The sequence below is a fragment of the Mustela erminea genome, chromosome 13 (assembly GCF_009829155.1).
Source record: "Mustela erminea isolate mMusErm1 chromosome 13, mMusErm1.Pri, whole genome shotgun sequence".
Taxonomy (NCBI): Eukaryota; Metazoa; Chordata; class Mammalia; order Carnivora; family Mustelidae; genus Mustela; species Mustela erminea.
In genome coordinates, this window is record NC_045626.1 from 70,645,874 (window position 1) to 70,662,244 (window position 16,371).

A 16,371-nucleotide genomic window follows, 5' to 3' on the forward strand; every position below is an offset into this window, starting at 1 on the left:
GTATTTCCAGCCGTGTGGGACAGGCCTCTGTATGCAGACCTGCGGCCGGTGGACAGCTGCTCCGGGGTAATCACCCTTTCCAGATCAAAGCGTGAAGACGGCATCGAGCGGCTCTGAGCCCGCAGCGGGCCTCACACAGTGGCTCGGGCAGCGCCCCTGCCCTCCCATGGACACGCTGTCCCACTGCCCCTCTCTTGTGCCCCTCTGCCTGCCAGCTCCCAGCATCTCCCCTGGTTGCCGGATGTCACCTCTCACTGCAGACCCCTCCCCGCTGGCCCCACACGGTCCTCTGTGTTTCTGGGAGCAGCCAGGTGCACACAGGTCGCCAGCATGGCAGAACCCCGGAGAAAGCCACAGCAGGCAGTAGCTGAGGGATCTGGGGGAGGTAGGCAAAGTGCTCCAAGGCGGAAACCTGTGGTTTCCAAGGCCCAAGTGCCCAGGTGCCTCTGGGAGAGTCGTGCTCTGAGGAAGGCCCAGGACTGGCCTTCAGAGGCCCCAGAGGCTCTTCTCAGCTGCTGTTGACAAAGCCTACTTTGGCTGATGGGGACTTCTAAATGGGGGACAGCTCTTCCTCCCGACCAGCAACCACTGCGGCTGCACCTCTCCATCTTGGGAGGCCTAAACTCGAGGGTCTCCAGTGCCCCAAACCTCCCTCTCTGCCCTCATGCCACTCTCTGAGACTCTCTTCCCCATCTGAAGGGCAGGGCAGTGTGGGGCTAAGCAAAAGGGCCCTCCCGCTCCCCACTGAGCTATTCCAGGCCACATTGGGTCCCCACGACAAAGGGGAGGAGGGGACCACAGAGAGCGCAGGCCACGGGGTGGTTTGTCATCTTTTAAAATGAGTGATGCCTGCAGGGGGACTGCTGATACCCATGTTGCACCTAATGCTGCCTCACGGCTAAGCCACAACCTTTATACTCCCTGTTCTGAACGGGGAGTTGGGAGAATCACGGAGAGACAGGCCCAGCTCAGGTTCCATAGGATCATGAGCTGCGAGGGGCAAGGCTGGGCAACCCCATATAATGAGGAGTCACTGAGCCTATAAAAGCTTTCAGGAAAGTCTGTTGTGTGGCTTGCTCTGCGATCACCAAGCTTTGGAAAGAAGCCCGTGTGTGGCAGGGTGCAGGCTTGATATGCTGGGGGGTCAATTCCCACGCTCTCCCAGATTAGAGGAGGCCCACCCTCATCCAGCACCCAGAGAGCAAAGCCCCAGAGTCAGCACAGAGCATGGGCCCTCTTTATGCTTTCGGGTGCTAATGCCCAGGAATCTAGGACCAGGCCAACCCCCAAGAGAACCTCAGAATCCTCCCATAAAGACCAGGAGAAAGTGATCTGAGTGGACAAAATAGAAAACAAGCAAGCAAGACTCAGCATACACTACAACTACCCACCACCCTACAGTCATCTAGAAGGTACCTGAGCCCAGTGCCAGACACAACCATCTCTGCATTCTCATTCCCTGTCCTGACACCCCCATTCTAGATGAGAGAGAGAGAGAGAGAGCGAGCAGCACAGGGAGGGCCCAGACCCTGGGACTTTGGGTCTCTCTCTCCTAAGTGCAGAGATGGAGCAGGGGGAGTCCAGGCTAGGCCTGCCTCTGCAGCAGGACGTCCCTTCCCAGCCCGCAGGACGGCGCTCTTGCAGAGGCTGCCAGAGGCTGAGGGAGAGGCAGGGAGAGTCAGTCTGAGGAAACCACGGGTCCCCAGTGGCCTTGAGCTTGGAGGGACCTCGTGTCCTGGGCATGGAGTGGGGAGATTTTAGTCACTCACAAGAGGATTACGGTCATCTTGTTGACTCTGACCCTTGAGCTTCTTCTTAAAGATGGAAATCGAAGTAGAGGGTTTATAAAAAATGCTCCAGATTTCCCCCGACGTCCCTGGTTGATGACAATCCCTAAGGTCCCCTGAGGCAGGAACACGATGGGATCTGTCAAGCAAAAACAACTTAGTATTTCAAGTAGGGTACAACAAAGATCTCCCAACAACCTTCCGTCCCCTGAGATACCTGTTCCTACGACACGGGGCATTCAGTGGGGCGAAGCCTCCGAAGAGGCCTAACAGATGCCCCTGGAGGTCTGAAGGGCTATCGTGGGAATGAAATGTGTCTGTGGGAGGGAAATGCCACGCCATGGATTCCAGCTTTAGTATAACAAAGAACTTTCTTGCTGGAAGAGTTATTCAAATCTTCAAGGGGCTGGCCTAGAGATGATGAGTTTTCAAATCCCCCGCCCCCTTTTTTTAAATAGAAGAACTTTCTTCAAATGACATGTACCTGGAAGTCCCCCTGATTAAAACAAGATAGAGCCAAAGTCTCTCTGCTTGAAGCAGGTCCTACCTTACTGCCAACATGTGTCCCAGCTCCCCCATGTCACACCCCCGCCAAGGGCTGCCTGGCAGGGAAGCTGCAGAGGGACTCCAGTGTCACAGGGGCGTCAGACATGCGCTGTGGGGCCCTGGTGGGTGGCGAGGTACCGGGCCCCACAGACAGCCTCCTGCTTTCTTGCTGCATCTGAGAGGCTCCGCAGATGGTGTGACTTGTGACTTCAATAGACAGATATATATATATGTAGCTCAGGCATGAGCTCAGGAATCATTAAAAAAGACCCTGTTTCCACTGAAAAATGCAAAGTGCAGTGTAGAAGGGCCTACAAGGGCAGCCTTCACAAAGCAAAGGAGGAGCAGGCATTTCACATATAAAAGTTCTGTGGCAGAGGACAAGTGAGAGGGTCAGGAAAAAGGTGTATTTATAAGAGCAACATTCAGGAAAGGCCTTGAAATACAGAAAGCCTGTCTATCAATTATAGCCCAGTAAAACTGGGTGGGGGGGGGGTGGCAAAAGGAGTGGAGAGAGCCTGGACTGGGAGCCATAGGAAAGACAGAGTAGGGGTCGCGAAAAAAATCACAGCTCTTCTCTGGAAGGTCACGAACACCAGGAGCACAGACAACTGCTTCCGCTCCTGAAAGGCGGCACTGTTCCCCCTGAGCAGCAAAGCAAGGCAAGGGAATATCTGTTTTCCCGCATCAGTCAGAACTGGAGGAGGAAGCTTCTTCATTGTTCTTGCATGATTGTTAAGCAACCGCTAATAAAATGTTAGGATTCTCTTCCTAAGAATGTTTCCCAGTTTCTAGAAAGCATTAGGAAGTAGCCATGGTAGTGTCTCAGGAATCTGTTCTAACATGACAATCCCTTTAAGGGGACAGCACAAGTCAAAAAATGGAAATTGTTGCTTTTTATGCCCAGGCTGTTTCAATCCTCCTTGAAATCATATCCTGTGAGCCAGGAGCGAACGCAGACCTCAGTGAGATTTGTCCAGTTGTACATTTCGCTCTACGGAGAACAAGGAACGCGTACTGCCTTGTACTGCCCAGAACTAAGGACTTTGGCATCACGTTCTGATACTACAGTCGTACTCAGACGAAGGAAGTGCAGTGATAGAGGAGTTCTGAGCCTTCCCTTCGTGGCACCAGGCAGCTTTCATACTCACTTGAACGTAACGTGCAGAAGTATCTTTGCTATGACGGCTGTGACCGTAAGGATGAGGAGAGTTGCCAGGCCATACACTGTCCATCCTGCAAGCACAGAAGATAGGACCTATCTGAGCTCCGTTCTCAGAAGGAGGTCTGTTGGAAGCCTCGAGTGACCACTTGAAGCTCAGAAATGCAGGTGTGGCTAAAGAGCCCCCTGCAGGTGGGGGCCGCCACCAAAGGCAGCTGAGAGCTGGGTGGGCAAGGAGCCCAGGCCTTCTAGAGCACCCTCCTGGAGAGGAGCAGGCAGTGTGGTCCAAAGTGCATTCAGCTTGGGAGGTGAGAGGGGTGCTATATACTACGTCTCTACCAGTGGAATCACTGTACGATCACAGATGAGTTACATAAACTCTCTGGGCCTCAGCTTCCTTATCTGTGAAATCCTACCAGGATATAAAGCAAGCAACACAGAGCAAGCACTGGAGGGACTCTCCTCCCTGACCTAAGCGGGTCCTGCAGGGGAAAACCCTCGGCTAGATCTTCCCAGGCACGAAAGAGAAATACGGAAGTATGTAGCCCACCAAGTTAGCCAGCTTCAACCACAGACATCTCATCCCTCTCCCGCATGACTTTTCTTCTAGCTCTTGTCACTGTCTGACCTGTTGTTTTGCTTCTTATCTGTCTCCTCCCACTTACAAGCCACGGGAGGGAAGGGTATTGTTTGTTTGGTTCATTCTACAGTCCGGTGCCTAGGATAGCACTGAAGTGCTCACATGTCTTCTGAATGAAGGAATGAATGAATGAATGAGCTCTTGCACCTGCCGGTGAATTGAGGGAGCTGCAACTCGTTCTAGAAAGACATCCTCAGAGTGGGAAAACCCTGGCTTAGCTGATTAATCACAACTTACAAAAGGCACACATGCTGGATCTTTGAACGTGAGCACCTTCTCCTAAGGACTAAGGAATCAAGCTAGTGAGAAAATGTCCCTCAACGGCCAGGACAGTCACAGAGCCAATACCCACAACCTGCCTGGGAAGAGAGCTCCTTCTCTAACTGCCAAGAGCACTGCCCTCGAGGCCCGTGGCTTCCACCCCCTTTGTTGGAGTCTGGGAACTGCTACCTGGGACGGTCTGGGGTGGGTGGCTGGGGCTGGTGGTGATGACGTAGAGGACTTTAGAGGACCGGGCTGCGCTGACGCTGAGGTTGGCCTGCTCCGTGATCACCTCGGCCAGCGTCTGGTTGGCAGTGGGCCTCTCCTGTGGCGCCTCTTCCTTGATGGCTGGAAGATCAAAGAAATTAAGATGGGGGAGAGCTGATGCCGACAACAGAGAAGTTCAGAGGAGGCGGCACTGGCTAGGAAGAGAAGGCATTTTTTCCTGATTTGTTTCTGTGTGTAGTTCTCTCACTGACCCCACTGGCCCCAAAGCAGAACCTGTCAGGCTTTGGCCCAGAAAGCCCCAGAAGGCAGGACCCGTCAACTTCTAACCATTTGACTGGTCTCTTCGAGGACACCTGAGCCGGCATTCTTGTTTTCCTTGTGCCTTTTCAGTTACGGTGCCCTCTGCCCAGAATGGCTCCTTCCTTCCTATCTACTGACCTAAATCCTACCTGTTCTCAAGACTGTCCCTCCCACCTGCGGGAAGGCCTCCTCCCTCTGACTTCTGTAGCACAGGCTGACTGAGCTCTTCTCAAGGCCCTCAGCATCCGGGAGAAAGACCAGGTCTCAGACGCCCCTGTTTCTCACGTGCTGGCAGAGAGCTGTGCTGGGCCCGTGTTGAGCACACCAGAGGGCAGAGAGCGGGGCTCCACCTTACGAGGGGTGTTTTTTGTTGTTGTTGTTGTTTTTTTAAGGTATATTGGTTTTTTTTTTTTTTTTTGTCGTTTGTTTTCTTCTTTAAAGTTTATTTTTTTAAAGTAATCTCCACACCTCACATGCAGCTCTAACTCATGACCGGATATGAAGAGCCTCATGCTGTTCCAACTGAGCCACCCAGGTGTCCCTGAGGAGGGTCCGGAGAAAGATGGGGAACTAGTCTTCTGGGATTGGCTGGGATGTCGAGAGGCAGAAGGATCGACCAAATGACCTTTCTAAAGCCTTCTAATTCTATCAGTCTCAGCTCTTCCTTTCAGTTCTTTCAACCCTGCCATGAAAACTGTCCTCAGAACAACTAACACAGGGAAACTGAGAGGTGTTGCTCTTTTCTGTGAATGTACGCAAGTCTTGAAGCGGGAGGTGGGAAGATCTGCAAGCTGAGCCCGTAGCCCCTGCCTCGCAGCCCCATCAAGACCTGCCCTGGTGCCTGCGGGTCACCACAGGGTGTCGGTGGAGCCTGAGGTGCAGCCTGGAGGGCCCTCAAGGATGCTGGGAAGGGTTACCTTGGTATAAGACAGCAAATCCCTGGGCCTGATTGATGCGATCAGAGAAGAAGTACAAAATGACAAAATCCAGAGAGACGTTAAAGGACAGAGGTGGGCGGTTCCTCCCATTGAAACGGACCAGGACGCGGTGGGTGTAGCCGTCCAGCAGCTCCACCATGTCGGCAGAATCCCTGATGTCAAACAAGGTGAAGCTGAAGCGGATGTGAGAGGCTCCCGGCACCCGGATGGTCCAGTAGCAGACCCTGCCCGTGGCATAGGTGTCAGGAAAGTCAGGGGAATACACCACGGAGGTTGTAGCCGAGTAGTTCCCTCCGCAGGCGCCAACGAGAGCTGTGGGAGACAAAAGGACACAGGCCCTCAGTCTGGGGCACAACCACACGGCTCACTTTCCAACCTGCTATGAACAAAACTCTTCCTAACGAACATGATCCAGTTTGGTATGTTTTTCATCTACAAAACCAGACTGTCTTATGTTTCAGAATCAAATCACAGAATGAATAGCTTAAATCCTGAACAAATGACTGTAGAGGCTTTTTTTTTTTTGCCCAGGAGACCTTAGAATTAGCACACAGCACAGTGGCTGTTCTGTGAGGGCAGACTCTCTGCTGAGCTGGGAGCCTGACATGGGGCTCCCTATGTGGGGGCCGGGCTGGAGTCAGAAGAGTCTGGTTCGGAACCAGCTGGGCTCTGTGACCCCAGGGGCTGCACCTTACTTCCAGAACTCTTGCCTCTCTCAGTTGGGAGGATGGAGAGGCTGCCACCTGTTCCCGTATCACACAGACGCGTGAGGACAGATGAGATGAAGCACATGCAAACACGGGGCCTCTTTGCAGGGAGACACTTGATGAGGTGAAGTCATAAAAAAGAGAAGGGCTTTCCAGCTGCTCGGGCATCCCCGATACCTGGGGTGCAGTATTCACGCAAGGGTCCCCACACACACTGTGGCACAAGAAGTGACTCTCTGCCTGGGGGAAACGCTTGGTTCTGCTCACTCTGCATGAAGCACATTTGGCTGCTGTGGACTCCCCTTTTGGACTGGGGGTTTCTAGGACAGGGATACAACCCCTTCCCTGCATCTTAGCGAAGTGTGAACAAGATCCTGGAAATGAAAGTCCTTGAGGGGGAGTGCAGGACTGGGGTTTAAAAAGCAGGCTTTGGGGGTGCCTGGGTAGCTCAGTGGATTAAGCCTCTGCCTTTGGCTCGGGTCATGGTCTCAGGGTTCTGGGATCAAGCCCCACATCGGGCTCTCTGCTCAGTGGGGAGCCTGCTTCCCACCCTCCACTCCCTGTGCCTGTCTCTCTGCCTGCTTGTGATCTCTCTGTCAAATAAATAAATAAAATCTAAAAAAAAAAAAGTTAAAAAAAAAAAAAAAGCAGGCTTTGGGCAGACTTCCACTTCCCTTTGGTATGTTGAAAGCAGTAAGAGAATGCTGCTTCCAACCGAACAATGGGAAAAAGCTCAAAACTCTTCCTCAACCCATCAGAAGGCTGAAGTGTCAAGACAACCAAGCGTATTTAACTCTAAAAAGTGAAAAAGCCCCTCAGAGGAGAGTCAGGCCACACAAAGCGTTTCATCTTTCACAGAGCGAGAGGAAGAGGTGGCCACCAAAAAAGGCAGGAAGAAGAAAGGAGCTAAGAGGTTGAATGTGGGCCAGCCTCTCAGTCTAGAATGAGCAGGGGCCCCAGACACAGCAGGAGTCTACACCCACATGCAAGCAGTTCTGTGTGTACCTCCACCCAGAGCCCACAAGAATGACTGGGATCTAGGGCACCTGGGGGGCTCCGTCGCCGGTTAAGCGTCTGCCTTCGGCTCAGGTTGTGATCCCAGGGTCCTGGGATGGAGCCCCATGTCAGGCTCCCAGCTCAGCGGAGAGTCTGCTTCTCCCTCTCCCTCTGCCTCTTCCCACTGCTTGTGCTCTCCCTCTCTCTCTCTCTTTCTAATGAATGAATAAAATCTTTAAAAAAAAAAAAAAAGGAATGACTGGGATAGGGAAGGAGACCATAGAGACCCCCTGGGTGGCACTTGTACAGGACACAGCTGTTGGGGGACAAGTGTGAAACACCGCCTGCTTCTGGACCTTCCTCTCAAAAGAGCCAAAGGCCTCAAGTGGCTGTGGGAGGAGTAGCAAATCCTTTTGTCCGCAGGGCCATTGGAGGGTAGAAAGGGTAGAAGTAAAATCTGTTTGCCTCTGTGCAGGGAGCAGGAGACTCTCTCCTTTTTGCCAGAGTAGCCAGGCAGATCCACTGCTTCTTAGGGAAAAGCAGAGGCAAAAGCCATCAGCCCCTGGTTGCCCTGAGCCCCCAGGTCCTGTACCAATGCAAAGCAGAGGTCTGCCGCCCTCTGGGAGGGGCGGGAAATTCCCTTTCTGGAGATACAAGGCAGTGTTTGACTGCAGGAGAAGGAGGGGGGTCTGTGGGAATGCTGGAAAGACCCCACGTCTGAGGCCCAGCAACGTCCTAACACAGAGGATGAGGCAGGAAGCCCAAGGAGCCCCCTCAGCTCACCAGGAGCACAGCACCAAGTAACAACAGTCGTCTACCACTGAGGGAGGGGAAAGAGTGCAGAGAAAGATCCCCTCTTTGGCGAAGGCACATAGGAGCTACTCAAAGCCGACAGTGGAATAGAAAAAAACAAAACAAAACAAAAAAAACCATGGGCATCCCAGGCTCCACACTAAGCACAAGGTAACAGGAGCCTATTGCTGGAAGAATTTGAAGGCTGGTGTGCACCGAGGGTAAAGACAGAAACAATAACACCCAAACTCAGCTCATCTGATATAATGGCTCAGTCCCCACACTAAATGGGCCTGCCCATTTCCAGGTATAAATCTTATTTACTCAGTCTGTACTGTTCTTCTATACACAATGTATGGCGTTCAACAAAATATTAAAACACACACAGAACAAGCAAGCAAGGAAGCAGCAAAAAAAGAAAAGAAAAAAAGCAGCAAAAAAAAGGGGACTCATGGTCAAGTGATAAGACAATCTGTAGGATCAGACTCAATAATGACGCAAATGTTAGAGCTAGTAGACAGGTGTTACATGGTTACTACAATAACGACATAATGGAAAAGATGGACAACATGCCTGTACAGATTAGAAATTCCAGCAGAGAGATGGAGACTAAAAAGAGTCAAATATAAATGCTAGAAATAAAACTATCAGAGATGAAGAATTTCTCTGATGGGCTTATAAATGGACTACACACAGCTGAGGAAAGAATCAATAAATTTGAAAATAGGTCAATAGAAATCATGCAAAATGAAACAAAGAGTAAAAAAAAAGAAGCAGGTAAAAAAAAAAGGAAAGAAAAAAGCTAAGAACAGAGCATCCAGTAGCTGTGGGACAATATCAAGTGATCTAACCACTGGAGTTCTAGAAAGAGAAGAAAAAGAGAAGGGGGCAGAAGAAATATTTGAAGAGATAATGAATGGCTAAGAATGCTCTCAAGTTAACGAAAGGTGGTCTAAGAATCTCAGCAAATAGTAATCAAATAAGTTTAAAAACAAAAATTAGGGGTGCCTGGGTGGCTCAGTGGGTTAAGGCTCTGCCTTTGGCTCAGGTCATGATCCTAGGGTTCTGGGATCGAGTCCCACATCGGGTTCTCTGCTCGGCAGGGAGCCTGCTTCCCTTTCTCTCTCTGCCTGCCTCTCTGCCTACTTGTGATCTCTCTCCCTCTCTCTCTCGGTCAAATAAATAAAATCTAAAACATTAAAAAATAAAAACAAAAATTAAAAAGCAAACAAAAAACACACCCAGACACATCAGAGTCAAATGTTGAAAACCAAAAACGAACATGAAATCCTGAAAGCAGGCAGAAAGGAAAGATGATATACAGGGAACAAAGACAGAGCAGACATCTCTAGACACTGTACAAGCTGTAAGTCAAAGGAGTGCTTTGAGATACTGAAATCTAAAAAAAAAAAAAACAAAAAAAACAACTTTCGGCATAGGATTCAATATCCAGCAAAAATGTTTTTCTACAATGAAGGTGAAATAAGGCTTTCTCATACAAAAGCTGAGAGAAGATGATGGCAAATAAGAACATGAAAAGGTGTTCAACATCACTGGTAATTATGGCCATGCAAATTAAAACCAGAATGAGTTATCACCATGCACCTGCTAGAATGGCTAATGCTAAAAGAAACCAGATTATACAAAGGGCAAGAGAGGATGTGGGGCAACCGGAAGTCTCACGTATTGTCTGTCAGAATGGAAAATCAGGGAGTCACTTTGGAAAACAGCTGGCAGTGTCCTATCGTAACAAATATGCACTTAGTACATGACCCTGAAATCCCAGGAGAAATGAAAGCACGTGTTCACACACAAGCCTGTGCGTACAGGCTAAGGGCAGGTTCGGAGCATCTTGACCACAGACAGATCAATGCTTATCAACGGATAAATGGATGAACAAATTGTGACATATTTGTAGAAAGACGTGCTTCTTAGCACTAAAAAGGAGCTGCGGAAACAATCATGGGTGAATCTCAAAAGCATTACTTGAAGTGAAAGGAGCCAGAACCAAATGGTTAAGTACTCTATGATTCCATTTATATGAGCTTCTTCAAAAGACAAAACTATACAGGTGGAAGACAGATCAGTGGTTGCTCAGGGCTGGGGGCAGAGAGAGGACTGACCACAGAGGGGACAAGAGATCTTCCTGAGAAGATGAAAACGTTCTGTATCTTGAGTGTGTGTGCATTCATCAAATCTTGTCGAAGTGTTCAACTAGAAGGGTGATTTTTACCTTATCTAAATTAGACCTTGAAAAACCTAGATTTTAATTTTTTAAAAAAGATTATTTATTTATTTATTTGACAGAGGGATAGAGAGAGAGCACAAGCAAGCAGAGCGGCAGGCAGAGGGAGAGAGAGAAGCAGGCTCTCCTCTGAGCAGGGAGCCCAATGGAGGACCCTGGAATCATGACCCAAGCTGAAGGCAGCTGCCCAATCAACTGAGCCACGCTGGTGCCTCAAACCTACATTTTTTTAAAAAGAAAAGCTGTAGAGAAAGATTCCCTACATAATCAACCTGACTTTCCCACACCCTAAGTGTGAATTTGAACAAGATAACTTCTGTACACCTCGGTTCCTCATCCATAAAATGAAAATAGTAAGTTTTTTCCTTAGGGGTTTTACAAGAACTAAAAGGAGTTGATCTACGTAAAGTGTGTAGGATAGGATCTGGCACATAGTGTAAGCTCAGTAAATATTAGCTAGACTATTATTATTATTTGTAAAGAATCAAGTGTTCAGGTTAAACTGGTATTTCACCAGCGAAGGCTGACCTTCACCTTAGAGCTTTTGATTTCCAGATGTGTGCCAGGCAGACAGGAGATTCAGTTCGGTAATTTTGAAAGCAAACTCATGACTCTATAATAGATTATTAAAATTCAGTGATAATTCAACAGGAAACCTGAATTTAGGAATATATGCAAGATCTTATTTTTGAAGGGGAGAGTAGCTTGCCACATACAACCTGGGCAGTCGGAGGCCCTAAATAGCCCTGGGTGAAACCTCCGGTGGCAGAAAGCCAGTGTCCTCCTGCCTTCTTTGATTTAGCACCTCCATCCCGTCTCAATATTAGCTCAGTCAGTTTCTTCAGGAACAGACTTCAGGCATCAGCGGGAACAGCTAGCCTCCCCCGGATGCAGCTGAGTGCTCTGCTTCCAGACGTGAACGATACTGGCATGTCTCAGCAAACAAACTCGTACCAAATGGGTCCCAGCCTTTTTTCTTTTTTTTTTTTTAAAGATTTTATTTATTTATTTGACAGACAGAGATCACAAGTAGGCAGAGAGGCAGGCAGAGAGAGAGAGAGAGAGAGAGGGAAGCAGGCTCCCTGCGGAGCAGAGAGCCCGATGCGGGGCTCGATCCCAGGACCCTGAGATCATGACCCGAGCCGAAGGCAGCGGCCCAACCCACTGAGCCACCCAGGCGCCCCAAATGGGTCCCAGCCTTGAATCAGATTCCACTGGACTGGCACCCAGAAAAGCAGAAGAGATTATTATATTTCATCAGTTCTAAGGGGAACATTTTAATCTTTCAGACTGGACTGTGTCTGTCCATCAGTGCAGTCACTGTTTAGTTGGAAGTATTTTTCTCCTCAGTGATATGCACAGTGATGTTGCATCACATGACTGATGGCATCTGGGAGTCTATGAGGTACAATTACTAAGGCAATCCTAGCAGTCAGGTCCTATTGGACCCTAGGCTCTGTGTGTGTGTGTGTGTATATATATATATATATAACCATTAATCTCTTCTCTTCCGTAAAATATAAATTCCATGGGAGAAGAATTTCCATCTGTGGGACCCTGGGCAAGCTACTGAACTTTTATGAACCTCTGTTGTCTTCTCAGGCAAATAAGGAAACAGTACCTGCTTCACGGTATTATAATGAAGGGAGGGAATGCACCAAAAGCAAATAGCACAATGCCCTAAAAACATTTACGGGCTCAGAGGAAGGTTGCAGAGGAAGACCAATCCCACATCTCATTTCTCCTTTCTGTGCCTAGAAGCTGAAAGGGGCCCTAGAGGCCCGCTGGGCAGTCTCTGTAATCTACTATTGATTCCAACCTCTCTGATCATTTATTTGGTTCTGTTAATTCAGTACGTTGAATTCTGGGGGCAGCACACGCTCTGAAGCTTCTGTCAGTGCCACACTGACACACAGCACACGGTCCACTTCACATCCTTCTGGAGCTCATGAGAGCTTGCTGGAAAACCAGCCACATGGCCTATGACAAATTACTTAATGTGGCAATAATGACTGAGCAGGTTTGTACCTTCCTTTGCAGGGCTGGGGGGTGGGGGAGGTCACTGGAGCGGGCTACTGTCAGGGGCCTCTGCCGGTCAGCACGACCAGGGCCTCTAGAGGCTGGAGCTTCTCCGAATGCCAACCTCCTCATTCCTCCTAAACGAAGGGGAGCCAGAGAAGGCAGCTTCTGGATGGCTGCAGAAGGGGCCAGTTTCATGATAATCAGAGCCACTGGGCCCACCCTGTTCACATGCTTTTAGAGCATGAAACGGGACCCATTATCATGACCTGTCTATTCTTTTTTTTTTTTTTTTAAAGATTTTATTTATTTATTTGACAGAGAGAAATCACAAGTAGACAGAGAGGCAGGCAGAGAGAGAGAGGGAAGCAGGTTCCCTGCTGAGCAGAGAGCCCGATGTGGGACTCGATCCCAGGACCCTGAGATCATGACCTGAGCCGAAGGCAGCGGCTTAACCCACTGAGCCACCCAGGCGCCCTTTGAAAGGAATTCTGGCTACTGAAAACAGAGAAATAAAAATTGTGGCAAACCTGGGTTTGAGTTCTCAATTTGGCTCTTATTCACCTGGACGGATTATTTTCATCTTTTGATCCACACACAGTTTTCTTATCAACAGGGCTGTTCCGAGTATCAAATAATATAAAATAAATAAAAGCACCCAGCTTCCAGCTAGCACACAGCAAGCACTGAACGGACAGCAGTTATTTTGATGATAATTAATTCATCGTACTGCACCTTTGTGTGAGGCCCAGAGCTATCTTCTAGATGTATTTCTAGTACCAAAGATAATGCTTGGTACAGGACTGACTTTAAAGCAAATTATTTCCATCTGATACCTCTGGTATAGGCACTGCACTAAAAAAAAACATCATTTTATCTGCCACACAGCAGACACTCCATCAAAATGTGCTAAATGAGTGCTTACCATATAAAAGTATTCTATTTTTTAACCATATAAAATCCACCATTTTAACAATTTTAAAAACGTATAGTTCAGTGGTATGTGTTATAGGCTCCATGAGGTATAACCACGGACATCCAGTTCTGGCCTCTGTTTATCACCCCAACAAGAAAACCCGTACCCACTAAGCAATCATTTCCCATCCCTCCCTTCTCCTCAGCCCTTGATGATCATTAATCTGTTTTCTGTCTGTATGGATTTGCCTATTCTGGACATTTCCTATAAATGGACTCATAAAATACGTGGCCTGAGTGTCTGGTTTCTGTCACTTAGCGTCATGTTTTCAAGGTTCAACCTTGTTGTAGCATGCATCATTAATTCATTGCTTTTTGTGGCTGAATAATATTCCGTTGTACAGATATAACACATTTTGCCGATCCTTTCTTCCATCGATGGACTTTTGGGTTGGTGCCACTTTGGGGGCTATTACGAACAGTGTTGCTGTGAAGGTTCCTGTACAAGTTTCTGTGGGAACATATGTTTTCAATTCTCTTGGGTCTGTATCTAGGAGTGGAATTGCTGGGTCATAAGGTAATTCTGCTTCACGTTTGAGAAACTGCCAGACTGTTTTCCAGAGCAGCTGTACCATTTAACATTTCCACTAGCAAATGTGTGAGGGATCCAATTCCTCCATATGCTCACCAACATCTATTCTCCAGTCAAAAAAATTAACACTATGTTCTGTTTAAAGTAGAAAAACAGGTAGCGAACCCACACACCCTGCTTTCCTTTTCTTTACTGTCTAATCCCATGGCTTGTTGGCCGTGTGAGCCCTGGCAAGATATCTATCCTCTTCATGTCCTAGAACTCTCTTCTGTACAATGACAGTGATGATAATAATGCCTTCCTCAGATGGCTGCCAACAGGGCCTAATTTTTATAGATTGATAATTTATATAAAGCCTTAATACACTTAATACACACTCAATGTTTTATTCCTTTCTTTTTTTCCCTTAGGAGTAGACCAGGCAAATTGTAAGCTCTGCAAATATACTCTCCTGGGCTAGGGTGTCAAGGCAGAGGATCTTATAATAATAGACTTTGGAAGCAAAAACTTAAATAGAAGTGCAGGGCGTATTATCTGCCAACCTTTCTTAAGCATCAGGCAAGTCTTAGTCTTTAGCTTAAACAGAGGTACTCAACTGAGCATTTGTCTTGACATAACAGAATGTACAGGGAGCCACTGGCAGTCTCCAGCAGGCACACTCACCCAAAAGACAAACAGTTGACCACATGAGTTCTACTTGCCAATCCTTCCCCTGTCCTCTGCCCAAACAACACACTTCTGACGACATTTAAGCCATAACCTGCGAAAGGCTTAGGCTTTACAGCCACTGTATGTAGTAGCTGAAGTGTGTCCTCCAAAGGAGACGTGTTCCATGCCTGGTAGTTGTGAATGTGACCTTATTTAGAAATAGTGTCTTTACAGATGTCAACAAGTTAAATGAGGCCACACTAGATGAGAGTGGGCCCTAAATCTAATGACTAGAGTCCTTACAAGAAGATACAGAGAGACACAGAGGCACTGATGGACAGAGGGACAATGGCCATGTGAAGGAGGAGGCAGAGATTGCAGTGATGCAACTCCAAGCCAAGGAATGCCAAGGACTGACAGCAATGGCCAGAGGCTCGAACGAAGCAAAGTCTTCTTCCCTGGGGCCTTCAGAAGGAGCATGGATGGATGCTTCAGTGGAGCACTGACAACACCTCAATTTTGAACTTCTAGCCTCCCAAACTACGACAGAATACATTTCTGTTGCTTTAATGCTCCTGGCTTGTGATCATTTGTTATGAGAGCCCTAAGAAACTAACAAAGCATATGATATTTCTGCATGAAACTGGGCCACTCGGTCAGGTTGAGATGTCAAGAGTATATCTACTGTGTCCCAGTGACTAACAAAGACCTATGGACTCTGTAGTATATCTTAGTAACCTCAAGTCTTTCCTTTTGTCTGTCTCACTTGTGACAATCTACTTTCTACTCTTTCTACCAAAATCTGGTGCTATACTGGTACTATGGCTCTCCCAAAGTCTTACCATCACTGAGTGGGATGCAGGGGGTGGTGGTTATGAGGAGGGATCAGATAGGCCAGTGATAAGAACACGGTGCAGGAGAGGTCAAGGCCCCAGATCCATACCCCATCTGCAGTGCACCCGGCCCCTAGCCAGCATCTCACAGATATGGTGGGTCAGAGAGGAGGCTGGAAGCGTATGCTCTCTTCTCAGCTGCAAAACTAAATGCCAAGGAAAACATTAAAGGGCTTGGAAGTCAATTAAAACAAGAGGACCTTAAGGCTAATACTGAAGAGCTATACCAGTGTCTGTTAAGTTGCAGAGGTCGTCTTTTCTAGGCTGCCTAAGTATCCTGTGACAGGCCTCATCTCTTCAGAGCACATGGCACAACTAAATGTCTATCCTTCCTTCTGGAGGACAGGGGCCGAGTCTGCTAGGTCAGTGTTGCATCCCCAGGGTCTGGTCAGGGCCTGGCCTGCAGGAGGTGCTTGATAAGTATTGCTACATGAATGAATGAATGGGAGAGAGGAAGGCTGGTCCGGTTGTTTCTCTGGCACAAGCGTCCCTGGGTCTTGGGCAGCAACGGGCACAGGGCATACTCACTGTCAAAGAGGATGATCCTGCCGTCGCCGCCACAGGGCTGGGTGTGATCCCCGAAGCAGACGCTATTGCACTCGGTGCTGGCTGCCTCCCCGTACTTCCAGTAATCAGGATTATTTCCACAGAAGCAAGCATAGCCGGACTCCATCCCGGCAAACTGTCATAGCAGAGAAACAG

General features: G+C 48.4%; 1 protein-coding gene across 2 annotated transcripts in view; it reads right to left on the minus strand.

Annotated features, from left to right (window-relative positions):
- Nucleotides 1-1,244: 1,244 nt before the first annotated feature.
- The window catches only part of KREMEN1 (kringle containing transmembrane protein 1), a 63,526-nt gene continuing 48,399 nt past the window's right edge, over nucleotides 1,245-16,371 (minus strand). Inside the window, exons 5-9 of one of the 2 annotated variants that reach the window (XM_032310112.1) lie at nucleotides 16,198-16,351; nucleotides 5,842-6,174; nucleotides 4,583-4,744; nucleotides 3,485-3,569; nucleotides 1,245-1,926 (exon numbers count right to left, since the gene is read on the minus strand). In XM_032310112.1, the coding sequence (XP_032166003.1) occupies nucleotides 1,758-1,926; nucleotides 3,485-3,569; nucleotides 4,583-4,744; nucleotides 5,842-6,174; nucleotides 16,198-16,351 (903 nt within the window). In that variant the 3' untranslated portion in view covers nucleotides 1,245-1,757. The remainder of the gene's footprint in view (nucleotides 1,927-3,484; nucleotides 3,570-4,582; nucleotides 4,745-5,841; nucleotides 6,175-16,197; nucleotides 16,352-16,371) is intronic. The other variant, XM_032310113.1, reaches the window with a different exon arrangement.